This window comes from Panthera tigris, chromosome C1, assembly GCF_018350195.1.
Source record: "Panthera tigris isolate Pti1 chromosome C1, P.tigris_Pti1_mat1.1, whole genome shotgun sequence".
In the NCBI taxonomy this organism is placed as follows: Eukaryota; Metazoa; Chordata; class Mammalia; order Carnivora; family Felidae; genus Panthera; species Panthera tigris.
Genome location: NC_056667.1, coordinates 17827348 through 17852348, shown reverse-complemented (window position 1 = coordinate 17852348; position 25001 = coordinate 17827348). Strand labels below are relative to the sequence as shown.

General features: G+C 50.9%; 1 protein-coding gene and 1 long non-coding RNA gene across 2 annotated transcripts; one reads left to right on the top strand and one right to left on the bottom strand.

Annotated features, from left to right (window-relative positions):
* Positions 1-1977: 1977 nt before the first annotated feature.
* LOC122241183 lies at positions 1978-3620 on the bottom strand. The gene is made up of 3 exons (XR_006221193.1): positions 3569-3620; positions 2757-2886; positions 1978-2012 (listed from the first exon to the last, which is right to left on the bottom strand). It is a non-coding gene; the product is annotated as an uncharacterized LOC122241183 (long non-coding RNA).
* Positions 3621-3887: 267 nt separating this feature from the next.
* Positions 3888-23147, top strand: IFNLR1 (interferon lambda receptor 1). The gene is given in 9 exon segments (XM_042997772.1): positions 3888-3952; positions 4035-4234; positions 7649-7772; positions 15324-15469; positions 15472-15507; positions 17654-17796; positions 20285-20444; positions 20764-20897; positions 21873-23147. Coding segments are annotated over 9 exon segments (1779 nt in total). The 3' UTR covers positions 22644-23147.
* The last annotated feature ends 1854 nt before the right edge of the window (positions 23148-25001 follow it).

Genomic DNA, 25001 nt, shown 5'->3' with positions numbered 1-25001 from the left:
CCACAAGGGATTCCAGTCCTAACACAGAACAAAAAGTTCCAAAATCCATTTTCTCCACCTCTCCCTTCATATGTCTCATCTTCGCAGCCTCTGTTCCCTAAACTTGCTCCTTTCTTCTCCAAATGCCTAAGCCCCAGTTGGCTCTTAACTTTTCCCTCCTCTGCTGCCTTTTCCAGTGTTTATTGACCCAGTCTCGCTAGGCCCCTTGCTGGCCCAGGCAGGAGAGGGAGAGGCTGGGAATCCTCGTACAGCAGTGTGGTTTTATACACGTTATTCTCAGAGTCTGTGGAAGAGGCACGATTATAAAATCCCACCTGTGGACAGAAACATGACTGTGAAGTCATACTTTCAAAAGAGATACTGAGGTCTTGTAAGTATGAGTCAATGTCAAGTTCAGCTTAGTAAACATTTAAGTGAGTGGCTTCCTGCCAAGAACCAGGAGGGAAGCTGGGTTGTTTGGAGCATGCAGAATTGTGTTTGAGCCCCAGATGTTGAAGGTGCGTGGGTCTTACCTATCCTGTGCCAGGTCCTGAGGATGTACTCAGGAAGAGAGAGATTCCAGGCACAAATATGATTTCCGTGAAATGGTGATTAAGTAGTACGAAGGAGACATATGTGGGGACTGGGAAGAAACCAAAGTCAGGAAGTGAAGAAAGTGCCCTGAGAAAGTGACTTAGGGGCTGAGACAGGAAGCAGCAACAGGCACTGACTAGGGGACAAGGGGGAAGAGCAACCTGGGAAGGGAAAACCCCAGGAGGTGAGACAGACAGACAGACAGACAGAAGGGAGAGGAAGGGAGGGAGGGAGGGAGGGAGGGAATGCGGGAGAGAAACCAGCAGAGCACTCTGTACCTGGAGCCTAGAGAATTGGAAGAGAGGGTCAAAGGGAAGGTGGAGGCCACATTGTAAACTTGATCGTGTGTAAGACATCTTGAGCCTCGTGCTGTGGAACGTAAGCCTTATTCCCCACTTAGGGCTTGGGATGTGCTTTGTTCTAACCGTGGAGAAGCTCAGTGATGGTTCTTTCCCAGTGTAGAAATGCAGGCCTACGTAGGCTCAGAAGAACCAATTGGGTGCATTTCTTCACAACTCCGTGTTCGGTGACCTCACGTTGAACTTGCCATGGAGAGAGTCACCCCAGAAACTGACACGGGGCTTCCTCCTGTTCCCCGCCCCCCCAGACCCACTTGTTAAACATTTTCCAGCTGACCTCCCGGTTTAGTGCTGTGATCTTTGCAAATCAGGAAGTGATCAAGATCGGGGAATTTCATTTTTGTCTGCCCTTAACCATCTGGAGGATAAATAGCAGAAGTTGAAACCCACGGGCTTTGAGGACGGCCAGACCAAGGTTCAAATCCTAGCCCCATCACTAATCAGCTGTGTGATCCTGGGTAAGCGACGTAACCTCTCAGAGTTCCGTCTGTTAAAAGGGATACAAATACCCACCTCGTGGGGTTGTCGTGAGGATTAAACACCACAATATATGTAAACTGCAGAGGCTGTTGCACAGCAAGGATCCAAATAAATATTAAGGGTATTGAATGCTGTTTTAGATAAAGAGATCTCAGTAGAAGTATACTCATTTTATACCAGAATGGATTTACGAGCAATACTGGGGATAGTGGAAAGGTCCTGGAGTGGCACACTGAGGACCTGCGTAGACGCTAGGTTGTGGTAACTGGCTGAGATTTTTCTGACCCGCATCCAAGATGACTTCCTTTAAGGTTTTGAGAGAAGTAACTAACCTGACCTTTATGGTCACAAAATGTTCTTTCATGTTGATTCAGAACGTCATCCAGACGTGCGGTTTCCTAGCTTGAGATTATAGGGTATGGGGGAAAGGGGCGGGGGAGAACAAGCACGCGGCAGATTTTGTCAAAAAGAACAGGTACCATCGGGGCGCCCGGGTGGCTCAGTCAGCTAAGCGTCTGACTCTTGGTCTCGGCTCAGGTCTTGATCTCAGGGTCGTGAGTTCAAGCCCCGCACTGGGCTCTGTGCTGGGCTTGAAGCCTACTGAAAAGCAAAACAAAAAACAGGTGCCAGATTCAGACAAGCCAAGTGGGTGGAGCAGGTGGCAGATGAAGACATTTCCCCAGTGCCCTGTCCCCACTGCCACCCTGCTCCCAGTTCACTGGGATTCTTGGCCTGAAAGAGCTGCAGTGGGTTGGATGAAGTTGGTTGGGGGGGTGGGGGGGGGGGGCGGGGGTTCTTCCATCTTCCTTGTCTTTGAGGTCCAAACATGGTCCCTGTAAGCCTCTGTCAAGTAGTGCTGACTGAGGGGCACCTGGGTGGCTCAGTCAGTTGAGCGTCCAACTCTCCATTTTGGCTCAGGTCATGGGATTGAGCCCCATGTCGGACCCAGCGCTGAGAGCACAGAGCCTGCTTCTCTCTTTCCCTCTCTCACTACCCATCCCCTACTCTCTGTCTCTCTCGGTCTCTCTGTCTCTCTCTCACAGATAAATAAACTTAAAAGAAATAGTGCTGACTGAGCTGAAATCATAGATGCGAATCTCAGAACTGTCCTGAGATTCCTGAATGTTTTCACCCAGGGCCAAACTCAGGGCCACTTTTGGATCCACCTAGTTCTGTGAAAATGCATTCTCTCAATCGAGAACTGCCGGGATACAGCTTGAGAGCCGGCACCTGCAGCAGGATTCTCTGTGCTCTGTATCTCCTCTGCGTTCACCGGCTTTATCATAGCCCACCAGTGGTCACTCGGCCTGTCACGGATACCCACAGAGTGGACAAAGCAATTACCCGAAGGCAGGGTGGCCATGCAGTCAGGCCGGGTGCCGAATCCAGAACCCAGCACCTGCATAAGCTCTCTGGGTCCTCAAAATGGCAGTTTGCTCTTCTGTAAAGAGGAGGCAATCCCTCCTTGGAAGTACTGGGAAACAGAAAAAATGAAAAGAGAAAGAGAAGAAGATAACATTTAATAAAAGGAGAGCAATGATCACCTTTAGAATTTGTCGGAAAAGCGATACATACAAATTATTGAAAAGCTTAGAAACGAAACATGAGCAGAAAGAAGAAACTTAAAATACATGTGTATAATATAGAATATATATATTACATAATATATAATATGTATGTTATATATTATAGATTATATAATACATATATATTGCATATATATACATGTACATATACATGTATATTATAATATACATAATACATATATAATACACACCACACATATATAATATACATATACGTATACACACAAGTGTATAATATGTATACATATAATCTGTATAATATACACATATGTATATTACATATGTGTGATGTATTATATATATTTATATCCTCACCACCCAGAAGTTAACAACCACCCGCATATCGGTGTATATCCTCCATCTGCTATCCATGCCTATGCGCACACATATTTTTTTTTTAATGGGACCATATTTTGCTCCTTGCTTTTCCGCCTCTCCAGTACGCTGCCAACTTCGCCGAGCCGTGACATATCCCTCGGCAGCCTCCTTTTTAATGACGGGAGACAATTCTGCGGTGAGGCTGTTTCCATCACTCGGAAGCTATTACTGTCGGGGTGACTGGTAACACACCTTAGGCTTTGGTGTCGGAGGCCCCAGCTTTCTCCGGAAGTAGGCCCTCGGCTCTCGAGGCTGCCATCCCCTTGTGAAGGAGGCAGAGAGTCACAGGACTGACCCACCAGATTCTCGGGGGGGATGAAAGTAGCTAACGTGCGGGAAGTGCTTGGCTTAGTACCCGGCACATAAAACACGCTCGGACACCGCCAATGGGGTCTGAGGCTGTGCTGTTGAACTGGCCCTGAACTCTTCGTGCTGTTTGACTTAGCTCCCGTACTGGAACCCCTAACTGTGGCCGTCGGCCATCAACCCTTCTCCTCCCCTCCCCCCAGGCATGGCTTTACTGATCCGCCACCCCCACGATGCGGCGGAGCAAACCGCCACGCAGACCCGGAGGAGGTTCCAGCCGTCTTTGAGCCGCGGTGGCGCGGGGAGCCGGCCGGCCGCCCGGCTCCCCGCGGCGGGGCTGCCCCCGGGGAAGCCCCCGCCGAGTCCCGGCCCGCGGGGGCGGGGCCCGCGGCTCGGCCTCCCATTGGCTGCCGTCCGCAACCACCTGCCGGCCGGCGGGCGGCGGGGCTGGAGGGGGGACCTGGCGGCGCCCGGCGGGCAGCGCGGGAGCCGGCGTGGCGGGGCTCGGCCGGTGGGTCCCCCTGCTCCTGTGCCTGCTGCAGTCCACTCAAGGTAAGGGCGGGGGGCCGCGGGGCGGGCGGGGAGGGGGCAGCGGGGCGCCTGCCCTGGGCGGCGGAGCTCCCGGAAGGAGGGAAGTGGCCTCAGCCCGGCCGCCGCCAGAGGAGGGGATGCGAATCCGCCCTGCCCACCCACCGCCCGTTTTCTTCTACACTGGGGCTTGGAACTCGACACACCCGAGTCTTTGCAATTGCTTTCCGGGAGGAAAGAGACCCAGATTCTTACTGCCAGTCCAGCTCCAGGTGAACAGGAAAAGACGGTGGCACTTTAAAACGCAGCTGCATTGATTTACAGAGTGCTGTTTCAGGTTTCCCCGGGAGCCCTGTCCTCTGCATTCACAGGACGCTGGATCCTCGGTACCCGGGGAAGTCAGGGGAGTGCCCTGCCCTCCCCCGGAGCCGCCATCCTTTCCCCCTGGGCGGTTTCAGAAGTTCCACCCAGACCCGAGGGGAGGGAGCTCTGGCTTAGTCTGCGTGCTGCTGTTACTCTAACGAAAGCCACCTTTTTTTCTGAGCTCCCACTGGTAAATAAGGTGGCAGGGTACAAAACACCCCAGGATAGGACCTACCCGCCAAACCCCAACCAATCAGGAGAAGGTCCCAACATTGCCCCCAGTCTTAGACTTCCTAGTCTTCCGCTAACAATTTAAGACCCAGAAGGGCCTTGGGGCACAAGCTAATACTGATAATTAATACTAAGACTTCTTTGTGCTGGGCACATTACCCTATTTAAAGCGAAACAACCCAACCCTTCTATGAGGTAGGTTCTATTTTCTCCCTTTTCGGATGGGGAAGCTGAGGCCCAGGGCACTGAGGGGAATTGCCCAGGAAGGAAAGCGCAGGTGAGACCCCTGAAGAGAAGGCTAAGGCTGAAGCAAGCTCGGCCAGCTTTGGCTGTGGGGTGGGTGGCTAGAGCAGGACCGTCCGTCCACCTGGGTCAGCTCAGGGATGCCCCAGCCCCTGGCACCTCTGCGCAGTGACTGCTGTTGCAGCTGGTGAGGGACAGTGTACCTGTGTGTGAGGGGTGGGGGTCCTCTGTCCCCCTGTTTCGCTGTCAAACTCAATAGTTTTCCCATCTGGGCCTAACGCTACTTTTACCGGAGGAACACTTAATGTACCCAACACAAACTGTGTGATAGTTTAGGGTGAAGGTCAGCCAGATCCAGGTTCAGATCCTGGCCCCCACGCAAACTGGCTGTGTAGCGTCAGGCCTATTGCCTACTGTCTGTCTGTGAATCTAGTGCCCCTGCACGGAAGGAGAATGGCACCTACCCTATAGGCTGGTTCGTCCTGAGGGTTGAATGGGGCTTTGTGGATAAAGTGCCAGACCAGGGCGTCCCACCCTTTGAAGGCTCAGTAAATAAGGTAACTACTGTCGTGGCTATTTCTCCACTGTGGCCAAGTTCAGACTTTGGGCCTGTCCTGCCCACAAGATACCTTATAAGCTGAAAAAAAAAAAAAAGGATACCTTATAAGCTGATTGCAGATAGACTTTGGCCTCTGCTGGTCACCAGCTGGAAAGCTGGGAACAATGATAGCACCTGTACCCCAGTGACCCAGTTCCTGCCAAAGATCACAGGATGGGGTGGAAGCAGATGCCCACATTTGGGTTAAAAGACCAGAAGTGGGGAGCCATGCTGAGAGCCATCGGTACAACCACCCTCCACCCTGATGCCATTCTGTAACCTGTATGGATTTCCACCATGGCCCGTGTGACACTTCAGGGCGCTGAATTCTCCCTTGGGTCCACGAGCTTCTAAAGGGCAGGAATGAAATTGTGTTCCCCTGTGAAACTCGTGGCACAGATGTCATTGGCCAATAGCGGTTCGCAGATGTTGGAAGAATAAAGCTGAACAGGCCCCACGAGAATGTAGAAGAGGAAGTATGATCAGGAGCTCAGAATGTGGAGTTGGCTAGGCCTGGATGTGAATTCTGATTCTACAGCTTATTACCTGAGAAGGCCTGTTTCCTCATGTGTCATGTGATGGTCACAGTTAGTACCTACATCCTAGAGATGTGGGGAGGATTCAAAGAAATGCAACCCATGTACTTAGCATAGTTCCTGGTACGTAGTTAGGATGCAGAGCACATTAGCTGCTGTCATCATCATCAGTCAGATGTGTCCCACCATCAGTCACCACTACCATTTCTTAAAGATATCAGGAAAGACTCCCCGAGGGAAGTGACTTTGGAATCAAGTCTTTAAAGGATTAGATGGTGAAAAAAAATTAGAAGGTGAACAAACACCAGGCAGTCGAAGACCCCTGGGTTCAGAGGTACCCAAGAGAACGCAGTAGTTTGAGAAGGACAAGAAACAAGGTTGGCTGGAGCCTAGTGAGCCGACTGGGGAGAGGTTGACAAGATGGTCGGTCATGTACCTCACTGAGGAGCGTGGACATTTTTCTAAGGGCGAGGGAAGGACATAGAACTGGGAAGAGGTGTCATCAGGTGTATATTTCAGAAGATGAGGGTTAGCAGTGAAGAAGAGGTGCCGAAGAGGGGAAGCAGAAGCCAGTTAAGGGTGGTCGGGGAAAGTGTCACTGGGACAGTGACATCTGGGCAGAGATGTGAAGGAAACAAAGGAGCGAGCCTGCTAGAGATCCAGGGGGAGAACAGTCTAGGCGGAGGGAACAGCTTGTGGAAAGGCCTGGAGGAAGAGGGTGCCTGGCAGGCTCTAGAAACAGCAGAGAGGCCAGTGTGGCTGGAGAGCAGCGAGCACGGGGAGAGCGGTGGCTGGGATTAGGTAAATCTTGTGGAGGATTATAAAGACTTTGGGTTTAACCTTGAATGAAGTGAAAGCCAGTTGAGGGTTTAAAGCAGAAACGCCACATGATCTGACTTTCATCTTAACCCTTGCTGCTTGCTCTGTGGAGAATGGGCAAGATTGGAAGCAGGGAGACCAGTTGGGCGGCCTTTGGACTAATCCAAATTATCACAATAGTCATTTAGTCAACAAATATTTATTGTGCACCTACTCTGAGCCCGGAACCGTTGCAGACAGGCTCTGGGGACATGGCTACGAACAGAGCTGAGCCTCTGCTCCTGAGACCCTGTTCCCTCCTGGAGTCCTGGAAATCCAGTAGGTGGTTCCTGTCCTGCGGTGTGCTTCTGAAACCCTCATGTGCCAGAATGGGCAGGAGCTTCCTGTCTATAGGACAGAGCAGCCACTGAGGCCCACGGAGGGGAAGGGGCTGCGATACAGCCGGTCCGTGGCAAGGCCGTGATTGGCATCCTGAGCCTGGGCTCCCAGCCGACACCATGTCCCCTGTGCTCTAGCCACCCCAGATGACTCCTGGTTCTCAAACTCAGTGAGCGCCCGACTGCCCAGCCCGCCACTGGTCAGCTCCAAATGGCCCACGTCAAGAGCAGCCAGGAGCTCCAGGCTTCAGGACCTCTTTCTCTCCCACAGGGAGGCCCCATCTGGCTCCTCCTCAGAACGTGACGCTGCTCTCCCGGAACTTCAGTGTTTACCTGACATGGCTCCCAGGGCCTGGCTACTCCCAGAATGTGACCTATTTTGTGGCCTACCAAAGGTAGAGGGGAGCCTCCAGTCTGGCGTTCGGGGAGACTGAGGAGGTGGGCCGAGGCTGGAGGGGCTTGTGTGGGCCTGCGGTGGGGTGTGGCCATCTTCCCGGTTCCCTTTGTCCCGGGGGAGATAGCATGGGCAGCTACCTGGAGAGAATGAGATAAAGGTCTGGCGGCGAGAACGATGTCGACTAGGGCACAGGGCACAGGTGATGGGCCCGCAGGGGGTGGGGACGATCTCTGAGAAGAGTCAGAACACGGCTTGAGGAGAGCTACGAGGGCCCAGTGGTAGAATTCTCCAGGGCCTGGGGGAGGTGCTTGGAGTTGTGCCAGCTGACAAGGGAGGGCACACGTATCTCCTGCAGAGCCTGTGTTAGGCGTCGCTCCACAACCTTCCCCCTACGGCGACTTGAGGTCCTGCCCAACGGGCAGCCCAGGCAGCCACTGCCAACCCAGAGGAATCTGAAAGTGGAAGCAAATTTGCCATTTTTGAACCCAGATGGGAGTCACTTGAGGTTCTTTCCTCAAGAACCTTGAGGTCACTTGAGGAGCGTAAGGTGATAAAAGCAGAGAGTCAGGAGGACTCCTTTAGGATTGGCGAGGAGGAGGAAGCAGGAAGGGGGAGGTGAGCGCTGTGGACGCGGGACCCTCCTGTGCCTGGCTGAGCGCTAAGGTCTCGCGTGAAGAGTTCACTTTTTGCTCCCTGGATCCCCAGGCATGCCTGCATTTCCCCCATTTTAGAGGCGAGGAGCCTGAGCTCAGAGAGGTGCTGTGACTTACCCCAGGAAACCAAGGATGGAGCCAGAAGAAACAGCCAAGTCCGTCCGACCCCAAAGCTCATGTGCTTCCTGTTCTGTCATGGTCCCTCCTTCTGTAGCGTCCAGACACGAGCGATGGGGGCCTGCCTTGGAAAAGGGCACACGGGCCAGCAAGCTTTCAAAAAAAAGAACTGTGGGGGGGGGGGGGGTGCGTGGGGGACTCAGTCACTTAAGCATTCGACTCTTGGTTTCGGCTCAGGTCATGAGTTCGGCTCAGGTTTGTGAGTTCGAGCCCTGCGTTGGGCCCTGAGCTGGCGGTGCAGAGCCTGCTTGGGATCCTCTCTCCCTCTCTCTCTGCCTCTCCCCTGCTCGTGTGCGCTCTCTCTCAAAATAAGTAAGTAAACTTAAAAAAAAAAAAAAAAAAAGAACCGTACAGAACTATATCAGGAGGCCGAAAACACCTAACATGTACCGTGTCGGCACGTTAAGTGTCTTTATTGACACACAGCCCTGTGAGGAGAGAGCAGCCGAGGTCTTCTGCAAGAGGATATTTTGCTCAAAGCCCCATAGCTGGGAATAGGGGAGCCAGAATAAACTGATTAGGGTTGAAAGTCCCTCCTCTGGACTTTATGATGTTTGCCTTCCCCTTGACACTTTTAAACACCTATGAGGATTCTAAAATGATGATATTCTAATTGTATCATTTTTTTTTTCATGGATTAGTTGGAATTATTTTACAAAGACATGCTTCCTCTCCTGTAGTATGTGATATTCAGTGGTACTCTTCAGATGGGCCAGATGGGACATATCCTTCATTTTTTTTTTCTCTCTCAAGTTTTCAAGATCACGAATTGAATTCCTTCTCATCTCCCAAAGGTGATCAATTTTTTTTTTTAATTGTTATGAACTCGAGTGCTTAAACATATCTGATGGTTTCAATCCATTGCAAGCTGTCTACTCGTTAAAACTGGAGTTGTCCCATCTCTGGCCAGCAAAAAAATATTTTCAGGTTGGCTCCAGAGTCCTTTTAATTTGACTCTAGTAGTTTTGATTATTGCTGTTATAAACAAGATGTTGCAGGATCATTTGCACAATTCCTGACCTAAAACCAGAATCAGCCATTTGTCCACTTAGTAGAAAATGTTTTTTTTTTTAATTTTTTTTTAACGTTTTATTTATTTTTGAGACAGAGAGAGACAGAGCATGAACAGGGGAGGGTGAGAGAGAGAGGGAGACACAGAATCCGAAACAGGCTCCAGGCTCTGAGCTGTCAGCACAGAGCCCGATGCGGGGCTCGAACTCACGGACCGCGAGATCATGACCTGAGCCGAAGCCGGATGTTTAACCGACTGAGCCACCCAGGCGCCCCTAGAAAATGGTTTTAAAGGACACAATGTGTGTGTTAGCTGTGCTGATCACTACTTAGCTATTGCTTTAGATTTTTTCAGTGAGTGTGAAATGGGTAGATAGATAACTATAATTCCACCTCTGTTCCTGGCTTCTGCTGAGATGGGTGATTAAATCAGCAAGCCCCATCCACGATCTCCTTATGAAATGAGTTTTCAACCACACCCATGGTGTTCCTTCTAGAACATGCTTTCTACTTTTTTGCCATATGCATAGGCTGAGAATTTCCTACTTCTGGTTTCTTTTTGCTTAACAGTCCTTTCTATGTGCCTGTCTTCCTCTCTCCGTTTACCATAAGCAGTAAGGAGAAATCCGGCCACATCTTCAACACTTTGCTTAGGAATCTCCTCAGCTGGGGTGCCTGGATGTCTTAGTCAGTTGAGCGTCTGTCTCTTGATTTCTGCTCAGGTCACGATCCCAGGGTTGTGAGATCGAATCTGCATTGGGCTCTGCACTGAGTGTGGATCCTACTTAAGATTCTCTCTCTCTCTCTCTCTCTCTCTCTCTCTCTCTCTCTCTCTCTCTCTCCCCCCCCTTCTCTCCCTCTCTCTCTTTCTCCCTCCCTCTGCCCCTTCCCCACTCACATTCTCTCTCTAAAAAAAAAAAAGAAAGAAATCTCCTCAGCTAAATATCTAAGTTCATCACTTTCAACTTCTATTTCCCACAAAACACCAAAACACAATTCAGCCAAGTCTCTGCCACTTTGTAACAACGATCGCCTTTCCCCCAGTTTCCAGTAAGACGTTCCTCCTTTGCATCTGAGCTCTCCCCAGAACCACCTTTGGCTCCATAGTCCTACCGATGGTCTCTTCAAGGCACTCTAGGCATTTTCTAGCACGCACCTGAAAATCTCTCCCACCTCTACCCAAACCCAGGGGCAAAGCCACTTTCACATTTTCAGCTATTTCTTACATTAGCACCTGATTTCTGGTACCAAAATCCGTATTAGTCTGCTAGGACTACCATGACAAAATACTATAGCCTGAGTGGTTTAAACAACAGAAATTTATTTTCTCTCAGTTTTGGAGGCTGGAAGTCCAAGATCGAGGTGTCAGCAGGTTTGCTTTTTCCTGAAGCGTCTCTCCTTGGCCGTGGAAAACGGTCACCTTCTCTCTGTTCTCACATGACCTGTTCTCTGTGTGAGAGTATGCCTGGTAGCCTTTTCTCTTCTTTAAAGACTATAAGTCCAGGGTGCCTGGGTGACTCAGTCAGTTAAATGTCTGACTTCCGCTCAGGTCATGATCTCGCAGGTCGTGAGTTCGAGCCCCGCGTCGGGCTGTGTGCTGACAGCTCAGAGCCTGGAGCCTGTTTTGGATTCTGTGTCTCCCTCTCTCTCTGCTCCTCCCCACTCATGCTCTGTCTTTCTCTCAAAAATAAATAAACACTAAAAAAAATTTTTTTTTAACTATTAAGTCCGGTTGGTTTAGGGTCCCACCCTTATGACCACATTCAATCTTAATTATCTTTTTATTTAAAAATTTTTAATGTTTCTTTTTATTTTTGAGAGAGAGTGAGCGAGTGGAAGAGGGGTAGAGACAGAGGGAGACACAGAATCTGAAGCAGGATCCAGGCTCTGAGCTGTCAGTACAGAGCCCGATGCAAGGCTTGAACTCACAAACTGCAAGATCATAACCTGAGCCGAAGTCAGACGCTCAACTGACTGAGCCACCCAGGTGCCCCTTAATCACCTTTTTAAAGGCCCCATCTCCAAAAGCCTATACAGTCATCGGGGGTTAGGGCTTTGGCATTTGAATTTGGGGAGAATGAAATTTAGTCCATAATATCTAATAAACTGGATTTCATCAAATTTAAAACTTTTAGTCTTTAAAAAAAAATGCTTAAAGAAAAAGAAAAAAGTCCAGCCATTGAGAAAAAGATGTTTACAATATATACACTGGAAAAAGACTAGTATCCAAAATAGATAAAGAACTCCTGCATCACAATAAGAAGACAAATCACCTGAAAAAACTGGAATAATCACTTCACAAAAAAGTGCACGAGTGGCCAATAAGGAGTGGCCAATAAGCACATGAAAAGATGTTCGACAACCTTAGTCATTAGGGAAAGGCAAATTAAAGCTACAATGAAACGCAACCACACACCAACTAGAATGGCTAAAATTCAAAGGACTGACAATACTAAGTGTTGACAAGCTTGTGGAGGAACTAGAACTCTCCTGCACTGTTGGTGGGAATGTACAGTCACTTTGCAAATCAGCTTGACAGTTTCTTGTCAAGTTTCCCCTTCAGTTACCAAATCTCCCAGGTTCTACTCCTAAAGCTTTATTTAAGAGAAATGAAAACATGTCCATACAAAGACTTGTACACGAACATTCATAGCACTGTAATTCATAATAGCTCTGTTACGGACTGAATTGTATACCCTCATATTCATAGCCTGAAGCTCTAACCCCCCACGTGATTATATGTGGAGATAGGGCCTTTCAAGAAGAAATTAAGATCAAATGCGGTCATAAGGGTGGGGCCCTAAGCCAATAGGACTATGTATTATTTCGGTTAATAATTTGCTGATGGTTTGAGGCGCCTGGGTGGCTCAGTCCGCTGAGCGTCTGACTTCAGCTCAGGTCATGATCTCATGGTTCGTGAGTTCGAGCCCCGCATCAGGCTCTCTGCTGACAGCTGGGAGCCTGGAGCCTGCTTCAGATTCTGTGTTCCCCACCCCCTCTCTGCCCCTTTCTTGCTCACGCTCTGTCTCTCTCTGTCTCAAAAATAAATAAAAATTTTTAAAAAATAATAATTTGTTGGGAGCCTGGGTGGCTCAGTCGGTTAAGTGTCCGACTTCAGCTCAGGTCACGATCTCGCGGTCTGTGAGTTCGAGCCCCGTGTCGGGCTCTGGGCTGATGGCTCAGAGCCTGGAGCCTGCTTCCGATTCTGTGTCTCCCTCTCTCTCTGTCCCTCCCCGTTCATGCTCTGTCTCTCTCTGTCTCAAAAATAAATAAACGTTAAAAAAAAAATTAAAAAATAAAAATAAAAATAATAATTTGCTGATGGTTCACATGTGGCTCAACCAATTTTTTCAGTCCTATTTATGTTCATTAAGCCAACTTTGATAATTACGTTGTTCTTTTTTTTGTGCTTTATGTATTTAATAATTATTTTTACTTGTTCAATCTTCAATTACTGAGTGAGGCATATTAAACATTTCTTATTATAATTGTGGTTTTTCTGTTTCTTCCTATAGTGTTGTCTGGTTTTGCTGTCTAGAGTGTGTATCTATTTAGCAGGCACATATAAGGGAGAATTTTTTTTAATATATAATTTATTGTTAAATTGGTTTCCATCCAACACCCAGTGCCCATCCCCACAGGTGCCCTCCTCAATGCCCATCCCCCACTTCCCCTCTCCCCCGCACCCCCATCAACCCTCAGTTTGTTCTCCATATTTAAGAGTCTCTTATGGTTTGCCTCCTTCCCTCTCTGTTTGTAACTTTTTTTTTCCCCTTCCCCTCCCCCTGGTCTTCTGTGAAGTTTCTCAGGATCCACATGTGAGTGAAAACATATGGTATCCGTCTTTCTCTGACTGACTTATTTCACTTAGCGTAATACTCAGGGAGAATTTTTTTTAATGTTTATTTATTTAGTTTGAGAGAGACAAAGTGTGAGTGGGGGAGGGGCAGGGAGAGACCCTTAAGCAGCCTCCACGCTCAGCGTGGAGCCAGACGCGGGGCTCAGTCCCACGACCCATGAGATCATGACCTGAGCCGAGATCAAGAGTCAGACGTTCAACCGACCGAGCCACCCAGGCGCCCCAGGGAGAGTTTTTTTTATATCATCCCGGTAAACGGAATAATTTTTCATTATGTGGTGATTCTTTTCCCCTTTAGTATTTCTTTGGACTTTGAAGTTTATATTTCGTCTCATGTTAATATAGGGGCGCCTGGGTGATTCAGTTGGTGGGGTGTCTGACTCTTGATTTCGGCTCAGGTCATGATCTCACGGTTCATGGGTTCGAGCCCCGCGTCGGGCTCTGCAGCTCGGAGCCTGGGGCCTGTTTTGGGTTCTGTGTCTCCCTCTCTCGCTGCCCCTCCCCCACTCGTGCTCTGTCTCTCTCTCTCTCTCTCTCTCAAAAATAAATACACATAAAAAAAATTGAATATAACTAGACCAGGTTTCATTTTATTGTTAACGTTTATATGCTGTAACTCCACCAAGAAACAAAACAGGAGTTCTTTCCAAAAATCCGTCCTCTTTGCTGCCCCCATCTAGCCTCCTCCACTCACGGGTCGTTCAGTTCCCAAACCCAGGAGTCGCTCTGGTTTCTCCCTGCCTCATGTCCCACATCCAGTCCACGAGCAAGTCCTGTTGGCCTTACCTCCAAAATATAAGCCCAGTCCAGCCCATTCCTTACATCCTCACCTCTGTTTTCTCTTAGACCGCTGCTGCGGCCTCCCAGCTGGTTTATCAGAGGTTGATCTCTCAAAAACAGAAATTAGGTCACCTCAGCCCCCCCATTCAGAACTTTCCAGTGGCTTCCTAGCATACCTGAGATAAAATCCAAGCTCCTTGGCAAGACGGAAAGGCCCTGCCTGCTCTTCCCACCCACCCCTGTGCCCACACCTCTCCCCGCCTCACCCGCTGGCCTTGAGCCCCGCTGGCCTCCTTGCTTTTTTCTGGACACTTCCTTCCCCCAGGCCTTCACCCGGCTGCTTTGCCATTGCGGCCTCAATATTACCTTCCTGGCCTTTCCTGAGCCACCTGTGGAAAGGAGTTCCCCCCGACCCCTCCCCCCCACCACCTGCCATGCCATTCCCCCTTGTCACTGCACCTACCTGCTCCCGGATTTACCTCAGTGATGTGATGATTGTCTCTCACCCCTTCCCCGTCACGTTCCCGAGGGCAGGACCTGCCCGGCATTGCCAGTTCCCCAGGAATAATGCCCGGGGTGCTGGTCCCTTCTTTGGACAACGGTGTTCTCAGAACACTCACATCACAGGCCTGCGGGTCCCCGCTGACAGCCACGCAGCATCCAGCACGATGCCTGGCACACAGCAGGTGGCCCGCAAGGCCTGAGCGGAGAAGAACGGGGGAAGTGGCTGCTGGTACCAGTGATGGCAGGCACCATGCAGCCCTGGGGAGGCAGGAGGAGAAGGAGGAGGAGGAGGAGGAGGAGGAGGAGGAGGAGGAGGAGGAGGGAGGCTGGCCTGCCGGGGGCCCCGGAGCTAGTGAGGGACGCAGCCGGGATCCCACCGCGTGCTTCTCTCCAGAGCCTGAGCTCCTAACCGGACTGTTCTCATTCTGTCCCAGCCCGTGGCTGGCTGATAGGTCAGACGGGTGGACGATCAGGCGGATGAAGGGACAAGGGAGTCGGTGTTCTCCAAGCTCCCTGGCCCCAGAGGCTGAGTCTGCAGCCCACGCTCTCCTGTCTCCTCCCTCAGCGCTCCGACCCCCAGACGGTGGCGAAAAGTGAAACAGTGTGCAGGAACCAAAGAGCTGGCCTGTTCTCTGATGTGCCTGGAGAAACAAGACCTGTACAACAAGTTCAAGGGGCGTGTGTGGGCAGTTTCTACCGGCTCCAGGTCCCCCCGGTGGAGTCCAAGTACCTGGATTACCTTTTTGACGGTAGGTCTGTGGCTAAGGGACCAGGTGGGAGGCTCCCTGTCCAGGCCCTGCTGTCCCGGCCACTGTCTCCACTTCTCTAAAGCAGAGGCAGCCCCACGTAGCCTGGCATCGTGGCAGGGTGTCAGGGGAGATCTGCCGGCATATGCTTGGTGCTATTTTTTATGTTCAAGTTCTCTTTAAGAAACAATTTTTTTTAAATGCCAGTTGCAAAAGTAACTCCTGTACAGTGTAGAAATTGGGGGTGGGGGGGGCAAAGAAAATAGAAATAGAGAGGAAATCATCCCCCATGTGTACCACATTCAGAAATCACCAGTGTTGGGGTGCCTGGGTGGCTCAATCAGTAAAGTGTCAGACCTCTGCTCAGGCCATGATCTCGCGGTTCATGGGTTCGAGCCCCGCAATGGGCTCTGTGCTGACAGCTCAGAGCCTGGAGCCTGTTTCAGATCCTGTGTCTCCCTGTCTCTCTGCCCCTCCCCCGTTCGTGCTCTGTCTCTCAAAAATAAATAAATAAATGTCATAAAAACAAACAAACAAACACTGAGTGAGGAGAGCACTTTTCTCTTCCCAGTATATTTTATTTCTAATCCTAACGACAGACCTGTGGGGTTCACTTTCATTGCCCCATTTAAAAAAAAATAATAATAAGTAAGATCCACAAAAGTTAAGGAAATTGCCAGGACACACAGTTAATAAGGGGTGGAGATGGAACGTGAATCTGGGTCTTTCTAGTCTTGAACACGGTATTTGAACCAGACCGAGAGTGAGGCGGGGTGGTAAGAAGGAGAAGATAAATACTCAGACAATATCCTCACGGAGCTGAGATCTGTAACTTGCTGCCCAGCCTTCTCAAAATACTTGCGAGCAAATTAAGGCTCCGATGGAGAGGAGGAAGGGCTTGAATGAAGGGTGGCAGGGAGGGAGAGTAGGAAGGAAGAAGAACTGGCTGGGGTACAAGCTGGCTGGGTGGATGGATGAAAAGGGTAGAAGGACGGATGGGTAAGAAGAAAGGACACATGGAGGGGGTACAGAGGACATGGTGGAGGAGGGGAAGGAAGAAGGCTACATGGAAAGACATGCTCACCAGGGAGGAAGGATGTGTGGATGGGAAAGAGGGAGAACAGGAAGGAAAGGCAGATGGACGGGTCACGGGCTAGATGGAAGCAAATAGAAGGTTGACTGGCTGCCTGGGAAGGGACGGAAGGACAGGAGGAAAGGAGAACAAGGGAGGGGGGACAGACAAGAAGGAAAGATGTATGGAAAGTGAAGAAGAATGGATGGATGGGGAGGGTGGATGGTAGGAGAGCAGGTGGTTGGCTAGACTAAAGGCAGGAAGACAGTCTAAAGGAAGAGGAAGGAAGGAAGGGTGGGAAGGCGAGCGGGCAGACAGGCTAGAAGAGCGAAGGATGAACAGGAGGATGGACGGACGGACAGGACGGACAGGAATAAGAGATTAGAAGGAAAGAGGCGGCGAGGAGGTTACTTTTGTAAGTAGTATTAATGTTGGCTTTGCCTCCGCCTCCCTAAAGCTCTCCTGATTCTCCCATAGCACACTCCATGCCGGAATGACCTTTCCTGCCTTTTCCTGCCCTCGGCTGTGGCCCTGGTCATTTTCTCGCTTGAGTTTCGGTAGTTTGCATACTTCATTTCCCCCGAATTTCCTCCAGCTCCTGGAGGTCAAGATCCCCGTTCCCTCCAGCTCCCTGCCCAGGGCTTAATATGTAATCGGAGTCCACTGGACTCTGACCCACAGAACCAAGATAATGCGTGTGTGTTGTTTGCAGCTGCTCTGTGGTGATGTGGCACCAAGTGGGCAAGATTCTGACAGCCCAGCGATACGGGAAGGGCGCCCAGGTGCAAGGGACAGCATGAGGAAAGGCAGGTTAGCTGTGAGCTTGGCCTGTTCATTTGACCTCTCCGAGCCTCAGTTTGCCTCTTCTGTAAGATGGGAATAGTGGTAGCTCCCTTCCAAGGTCACTGCAAGACTTCAACCAAATGGCTTGAAGGCTCTTGATGCAAACACTAGAGCCATTTTTCCCTTTCTAGGAGCTGTCTCTGGGCTGGGGGCGGGGCTTGGGGGGAGCGGAGGAGCAGGCCTGCCTGGGGGCAGGGGGATAGATGCCGACAGGTCTGGTTCTATTTCTGCCAGTGGAGCCAGCCCCACCCGTCCTGGTAGTCACCCGGAAGGAGGCGATCCTGAGCATCAATGCCACATATCAGCTGCCACACTGCATGCCCCCACCGGATCTGAAGTACGAGGTGGATTTCTGGAAGGAGGGAACAAAGAATAAGGTAGGAAGCCTCTTTCCTGCCCTCTGGCTGGACCCCCCCCCCCGCCCCCATCCCCTACCGCCCCACCAAAACCCAGTGCCTCTCACCCTCCCTGCCTGCTTTCTGCACACCAACTCCAGGAAGCCTTCCCCGCATACCCCCACCCCTGGCAGTCACTCCCTGACTCTGTGCAGCACGATTGGCCTGCAGCCCACCCCTGCCCTTTTCCCCCTAAGAGGCCAAGCACAGGGCGTCCTGCCCCTTCACATTATAGGTGGTAACAGCACAGTTTTTCTACCCAATATACATATATATATTTCATTTTTAATTATGAAATCCTTTTTTCCCAATGATATCTGATTGAAGCATGAGAGGCGCTAGGAAGCCTGCTTGCCAAGCCCCTGGATTCATTACCAAAAAATCAGAAAGTACAGATACGCTCTAGGAAGAAAACTAAAAGTACCCAGAGACTACCACAAATACCCAGCTTCAGACTCGTTTCTCACACATGAACATGTGCCTGTCTGCACATGTTTATTGATGGCAGAGGTCGGCCAACTTTTCCCGTAAAGAGCCAGATAGCAAATGTTTTTTTTGAATTTGAGAGTCATGTGGGCTTTCACAGCTAGTCAACTCTACGTCTACTGCACAGAAGGAGCCATAGACACTAGGTCTATATATGGGCATAGCTGTGTTCTAGGAAAACGCCGTGTACAAAAATGGTGGCAAGCCACATTTGACCCGTGTAGTTTACTGCCCCTGGTTTTGTTCTTTCTGTCTTGCTGAACCAGCATTCACACTCCTGACACTCTGCATATGTACTCTGGATCCCAGGGATATAGATCGTCTTCAGATGGTCCCTGCCTTTAAGGATATCTCAAATATTCTAGGGGCAGCTGGGTGGCTCAGTCACTTAAGCATCTGACTTTGGCTCAGGTCGTGATCTCATGGTTCGTGGGTTCGAGCCCCGCGTCGGGCTCTGTGCTGACAGCTCAGAGCCCAGAGCCTGCTTCGGATTCTGTGTTTCCCTCTCTCTCTGCCCCTCCCCAGCTTGCGCACTCTCTCTCTCTCTCTCTCTCAAAAATAAATAAAGATTAAAATTTTTTTTTTCTTCAAGAACAACTCAAACATTATAGACCACCCCCGTCCAATAGAGGTAGAATGTGAGTGGGCGCCCGGGTGACTCAGTTGTTAAGTGTCTGACTTTCGCTCAGGTCATGATCTCGCGGTTCATGAGTTCAAGTCCCACATCGGGTGAGCACAAGTCCCACTTCTTTCTCTCTCTCTCTCTCTGCCCCTTGCTCACTTCTGCCTTCTTTCTCTCTCAATAAATAAATAAATAAATAAATAAATAAATAAATTTTTAAACAATTAAAAAAAGAAATATAATGTGAACCACATGTGTCATTTTAAATGTTCCTCATTAGGGGCGCCTGGGTGGCGCAGTCGGTTGAGCGTCCGACTTCAGCCAGGTCACGATCTCGCGGTCCGTGAGTTCGAGCCCCGCGTCAGGCTCTGGGCTGATGGCTCGGAGCCTGGAGCCTGTTTCCGATTCTGTGTCTCCCTCTCTCTCTGCCCCTCCCCCGTTCATGCTCTGTCTCTCTCTCTGTCCCAAAAATAAATAAAAAACGTTGAAAAAAAAAAATTAAAAAAAAAAAAAAAAAAAAAAAAAAATAAATGTTCCTCATTAAATGAAGAAAACCAAGTTAATTTCATTTTAATAATTTATTTCATCCCATAAAATGTTATCATTTCAACATGTAAATAATATGAAAACTGTTGGCATGTTTTACATACTTTTTGCACCTAGTCTTTGAGGTTTTTTTAAGGTTTATTTTTGAGAGAGAGACAGAGAGACACAGTGTGAGTAGAGGAGGGGCAGAGACAGAAGGAGACACAGCATCTGAAGCAGACTCCAGGCTCCGGGCTGTCAGCACAGAGCCCAACGTGGGGCTCGAACTCACGAGCCACGAGATCATGACCTGAGCCGAAGTCAGATGCTCAACCGACTGAGCCACCCAGGCGCCCCACACCCAGTCTTTGGAAGCCCATGTGTATTTTATAGTTGGAGCGCATCTCAGTTTGGACCAGTCACACTTCAAGTGCTAGTCACCACATGTGACCCACACCAGACTGGGCAGGGAAGGCCTAGCGTTTTCCGGGTCTGTGATGGCTGAAGGATGCTCCCTACCCCCAAATACACCGTGAGACTCCGAGCGCAGGCAGCCTGCGGAATCTGCCCTTCAAAGAGGGACCCGCAGGCCCTGGGGGGCGGCACACAAGGGGGACCTTGAGTGGCAGGGCTGCTTCTGAGCTCAGACCATCTGTACCTCAGGACCCGGTGGAAAAGAAGCCAGATGATGCTGGGAGGTGCTCCCTTAATGCGTAAACTTTAACGCAGGGAAAGATGTGGGGGTCACGGCAGTATCTTGCCAGCCCCACCCTGTCCCGGTTGTGCAGAGCCCATCCCCACAGCAGGTCTGCCCACCCCTGTTCTCTCTCCAAACAGACACGATTTCCAGCCACTCCCCGTGGCCAGCCAGTCCAGATCCCCCTGCAGCCAGCCACCAGCGGACCCTACTGCCTCAGTGCCAGAACCATCTATACCTTTGGTGATCCTAAGTACAGTGGGTTCTCTAAGCCTACCTGCTTCTTCCTGGGGGCCCCAGGTGAGTGCAAAGTGGTACAGAAGTGAGGTTTCCCACCCCACCCCCCACCCCGGGACAGACTATCTTTATCATAAGGTGGTCAAGAGCATGGGTCTAGAGATAGACTCACCTCAATTAAAATCCCAGCTTCACCATAGCCGCTGTGTGTCTTTGGGTAGCTTACATAACCTCTCTGAATCTTGGTTTCCGTAATCTGTAGGGTCGGTGTAGTCTTATGAGGATCACGTGGGATAATGTACGTGAAGCCCGCTGCACAGGTGCACTTGATAGATGAGAGCCATGGTCATTGTTTCTGTGGTTCTCGTTCTTCCTTTCTTAGGAGCCAACTGGGTATTCCTGGGGTTACTGCTGCTTCTGCTTCCACTGCTGTTGGTCATTGCCATCGGCCATGTGATCTGGAGGAGGTTCACAGACAACCCCTGGTTTCAGCAGGCAAAGATGCCATGGGCCCTGGTATGGCAAATCTGGGCATGTGCAACAGAGGCGGAGGGTTGTTAAGAATAAGGAAATGGGGCTGGACTTAGACATAGGTCAGACAGACAGACCAGACTATCAAGATAGTCCACACCACAGACATCTCCTGTCTTTGTGTTTAAATTTCCACCATTAGCAATTCATTCCTTTGGCGCCAAATTCAAATGGCAAATATTCAATTTGAATTGAACTTCGCCAAAATTCAAATGGGAGGGAGCAGTGCCTTCAGTCTCCAAAGTGAAATAACTTCATCGGGTTTGTCAGGTACTGAGAGCAGGGCCACTAGCCTTGGGACTCAGGAGAGATGCCCAGAAGGGGGAAGGGGAGAGGGTGGTACCAAAAGGGGAAATCTTAGAAGGGTCCCAACACTTAGTTCATGGTTTAAGCAAGGGTGAGTCTTGCCTCGGCTGACCCTGGGATCCCCTCCCTTGCCTGCTGCCTCACTTCCTTAAGGCTGTGGGCCAGTTGGGGCGGGGGGGAAGCCTGGAGAGGTCAGATGGGTCCAATTTGTTCAAACGAGGGTCTGCTGAGGGTGGCTGGGCCATAGGTGAGGTGTGGTGGGCACTTGGGTCAGGATGGCTTTGAGGATGGATTCTGAGTATCGTGGCCACACAGGAGTGGTTTCAAAGTCCCTGGCTCTGGGACCCTCAGGGAAATCCCAACTGAATGACAACGTCTGTGTTAGACATTTCTGCGCCCCGCCCCGCCCCTCACCCGATGGTGCCCTGAGCCCCCAGCTCAGTTACCCCAGGGGTAACTTGCCTGATGATACCCTCTTATGGGCGGCTCTCCCCAGCCTCACCGAAATTTCCTACTCCCTTGCTAGTGTTTCCTGGGATCACTTCCCAAAAGAACTATTTACATTTGAATCTTTGTCTCGGGGTCTGTTTCCGGGGGGACCCAGGCTTCAGGAAAGCCTAAATTTTCCCTTCTTTTCTCCCCTCCCCAAATCAGGACTTTACTGGACACAGACGCCCCGTGGCAACCTTTCAGCCCTGTGGCCCTGAGTCCCCAGATGCCTTGATCCTCTGTCCCCAAAAGGAACTGACCAGAAGGGTCAGGCCGAGCCCTAGTGTCAGGACCCCAGCCACCGTCCAGGCAGGATCAGAGGAGGACAGTGCTGAGGAGGAGAAGGACGATGAGGAGGACACAGATGACGGTGTCAGCTTCCAGCCCTACATTGAACCACCGCCCTTCCTGGGGCAGGACCACCGGACCCCAGGGCACTCGGAGGTGGGGGGCACCTGGACTCCTCCCAGCCAGGCCGAAGGCTCCTCGGCTGCGGATGCTTCAGACAGAAGCGGGGCCAGCACTGGGGGCTCCTCTCCCCGGGATGAGCCCGAGTCTTGTTGTTTAGCCAAGAAGGGACCGGGCCAAGGGCCAGGTGGCGATGGGTGTCAGGAGTCTCTCCTCCTCCACGATTTCTCCCAGGACCTGAGTTTCCTGGAAGATCCCCTGAAAGACAACCTTTCCTCCTGGACCAGCTGCTTTTCATCACCAGGGCTGAATCTGGTCCCTGGGGAGCCCCCAGTTTCTCTTCACACACTGACCTTTTGCTGGGACAGCAGCCCTGAGGAGGAAGAGGAGGAGGAGGGGGAAGAAGAAGGAGGAGGAGGGGAGAGGGAATCAGAAATCGAGGGTGACGTTACTGGCAACTGGAGGGCTGAGAGCCTCCAGAAGGCTGAAGTCAGAGGCGGGACACTAGGGCATTACATGGCCAGGTAAGCTTTCTTCAGCATCCCTCCAAGTCTAAGCTTTCCAAGGACCCAAGACGCCACCTGGACTTGAGAGCCTGGGCGCATCCTGCCTGAGGCCATAGAGGGCTCTTACGGCACTTTAGAAACCCCAGCCGCAGAAGCCACCCCATCCTTTGACTCGCCGGCTTCGGGCCGACCTCTAAGAAGGGTGAGGACAAGAATGGGCCGAGGTCAGAGGCTGACTGGCTGTCACATCACCCCACTGCCTTTGGGGTGACGGGGCAGTCAGAGAAAGCATCCCTGGACAATGTCAGAGGTCAGGTCACAATAGACAACCAAGGGCTGACGCCACAAGGGACCATCTGGATCTGGGGGGAGGGAGGTTTGGAGCACATCTTTATGAGTGTCATACCTTTCTCTGGCACCTGCTGAACTCCCGCCTCCCCGAGTCTTAGCCTCCTGGTTCATGAGTCCTCTAGCGTGGACCTCAAAACCCAGTAAGCAGGGGATAGTCTCTGACTTACGGAATTAACACAGCTTTTTTTTTTTTTTTTTTTTTTTTTTTTGAGAGAGAGAGAGAGCATGAGCAGCGGAGGGGCAAAGAGAGAGGGAGAGAGAGAATCCCAAGCAGGTTCTGCGCGGTCAGCACAGAGTCTGACCCGGGGCTCACACTCACGAGCTGTGAGATCATGACCTGAGCTCAAATCAAGAGTCGGACGCTTAACCAACGAAGCCAACCGGGCGCCCCTCCGGTTTTATTATCAGACAGACCTGGCTTCAAATCCCAGCTGTGCCATTTACCAGTCACGTGACTTTGACTAGCAGCATTCACTTTTCTCTGGTCTTCCCTTCGTCTACCTCCTGCCCTCCACCTTCACTTCCTCTCTCCTCCCGGTCAGGAAACCTCACTCTCAGAAGGCAGAGCCCAGCCAAGAAGGACCCGGATCGCTCTCCCCTTTCCCAGAAAAGAAAGAACCAAGGGATCCACCCACCAAGGAGTCTGATTTGTTGGGGGTGGGGGTAACGACCCGTCAGAGAACTGGACTCCTGGGTCTGTGATCCCGGTTTTAGACCGCACTTTAGACCTCTGGTTATAAAGAAGTCCCATTTTCCCTTCTAATTATGAGACTTGGTGTCTCCTGGAAGCAGGTATGTTAGAAGGTGGCAGAGAGATGGTAAAGTATCCCCCAAACTGAGATGGCGCTTTGAGGCCAGGAAACGAAGCAGGCGACTCCGTGCAGTTTACACAGAGTTTTGTTCAGGGTAATTTACTGATGGGGTGTGGCGGGGGGAGGGGGCGTTGTTGGGGGGAGGATAAGCCACGCAGCTGCATCGTAATTCTCTGCAAAATCCAGACCTCAGCTTGCAGGTTTGAAAGGGCCAGGGGACACTCAGAAGGGCGTTGTAGTGAGATCAGAGGGTTCGCCTGCACCTCAAAGGGCTTGAGTGCCCCTGGTTGACAGCTGGCCTTTAATTAGATCCTGTGCATCAGGAAAGAGAAAGACTATGTTCTCTCTAACGGATTCGTGGGAGGCTAAAACAAGCCGCCCGCCATCCCGGCCTTGGTGGGCATTTCTAAGATATATCTATTAATCTCCGAGGGCCCGGGACACATAGTCCTGAGGAAGGTCGTGGAGCAGACATGAACAAGATGGAGAGCCAAACATGGAATCAGTGTTGTCAGCCCTCCTACAAGGTGACTAGCCTTACCCGGGGGGTAGTGACGGGTGTTCTCAAACAACTGCCTTGTTAACCTATACCCACCAGGGTACGGGCGAGCATAGCTGAGCGTTCGCCTATAGGGACCAAGCTTTTTGTCATTTTGTGGCTGAGCATCCGAACAATCATGGCTCCGAGACCTGGGCCCTGCCGTGTAGCCAGAACTTACGTTTCGACGTTTGTGAAAAAAGCAGCTTTGTAGCCATTTCACCCACACAAGCTTGTTGTTCTGAAGGCAACGAGAAGGCACGACGTTAAATGAAGGATCCGGAAAAGGGAATCTGGTCTAGGGGTTCTCCAACCACGCTCCCAAACAGTCTTGGGTTTCATGGGCGGAGGCTGCCAGGGACTACTGGATCCCCACGACAGCCAGAGCAGTCTCCCAGTGTCCCGCTCCACCCCATGGCCCTCCGTGTGAGGCTGTGCTCGGTGGGGAGGGGGCTCCCCTCCTAAAGAAAAAGCACACTACTTGTTTGATTGAATACCTGTCTTTTGTTTCAAACAAAGAAATGTGCTCTTACTATAGATGAGCTCTTTGGTCTCTGGCCAGCTGGGCCAACCCCTGTGCCCTTGGCCGCATCAGTCTCAGCAAGGATTTCCGAGGGGCACTAAACTGGCAAGAGGCCTTCACCACTGCTGGGGCTCCCACATACGTGCACATGCACGC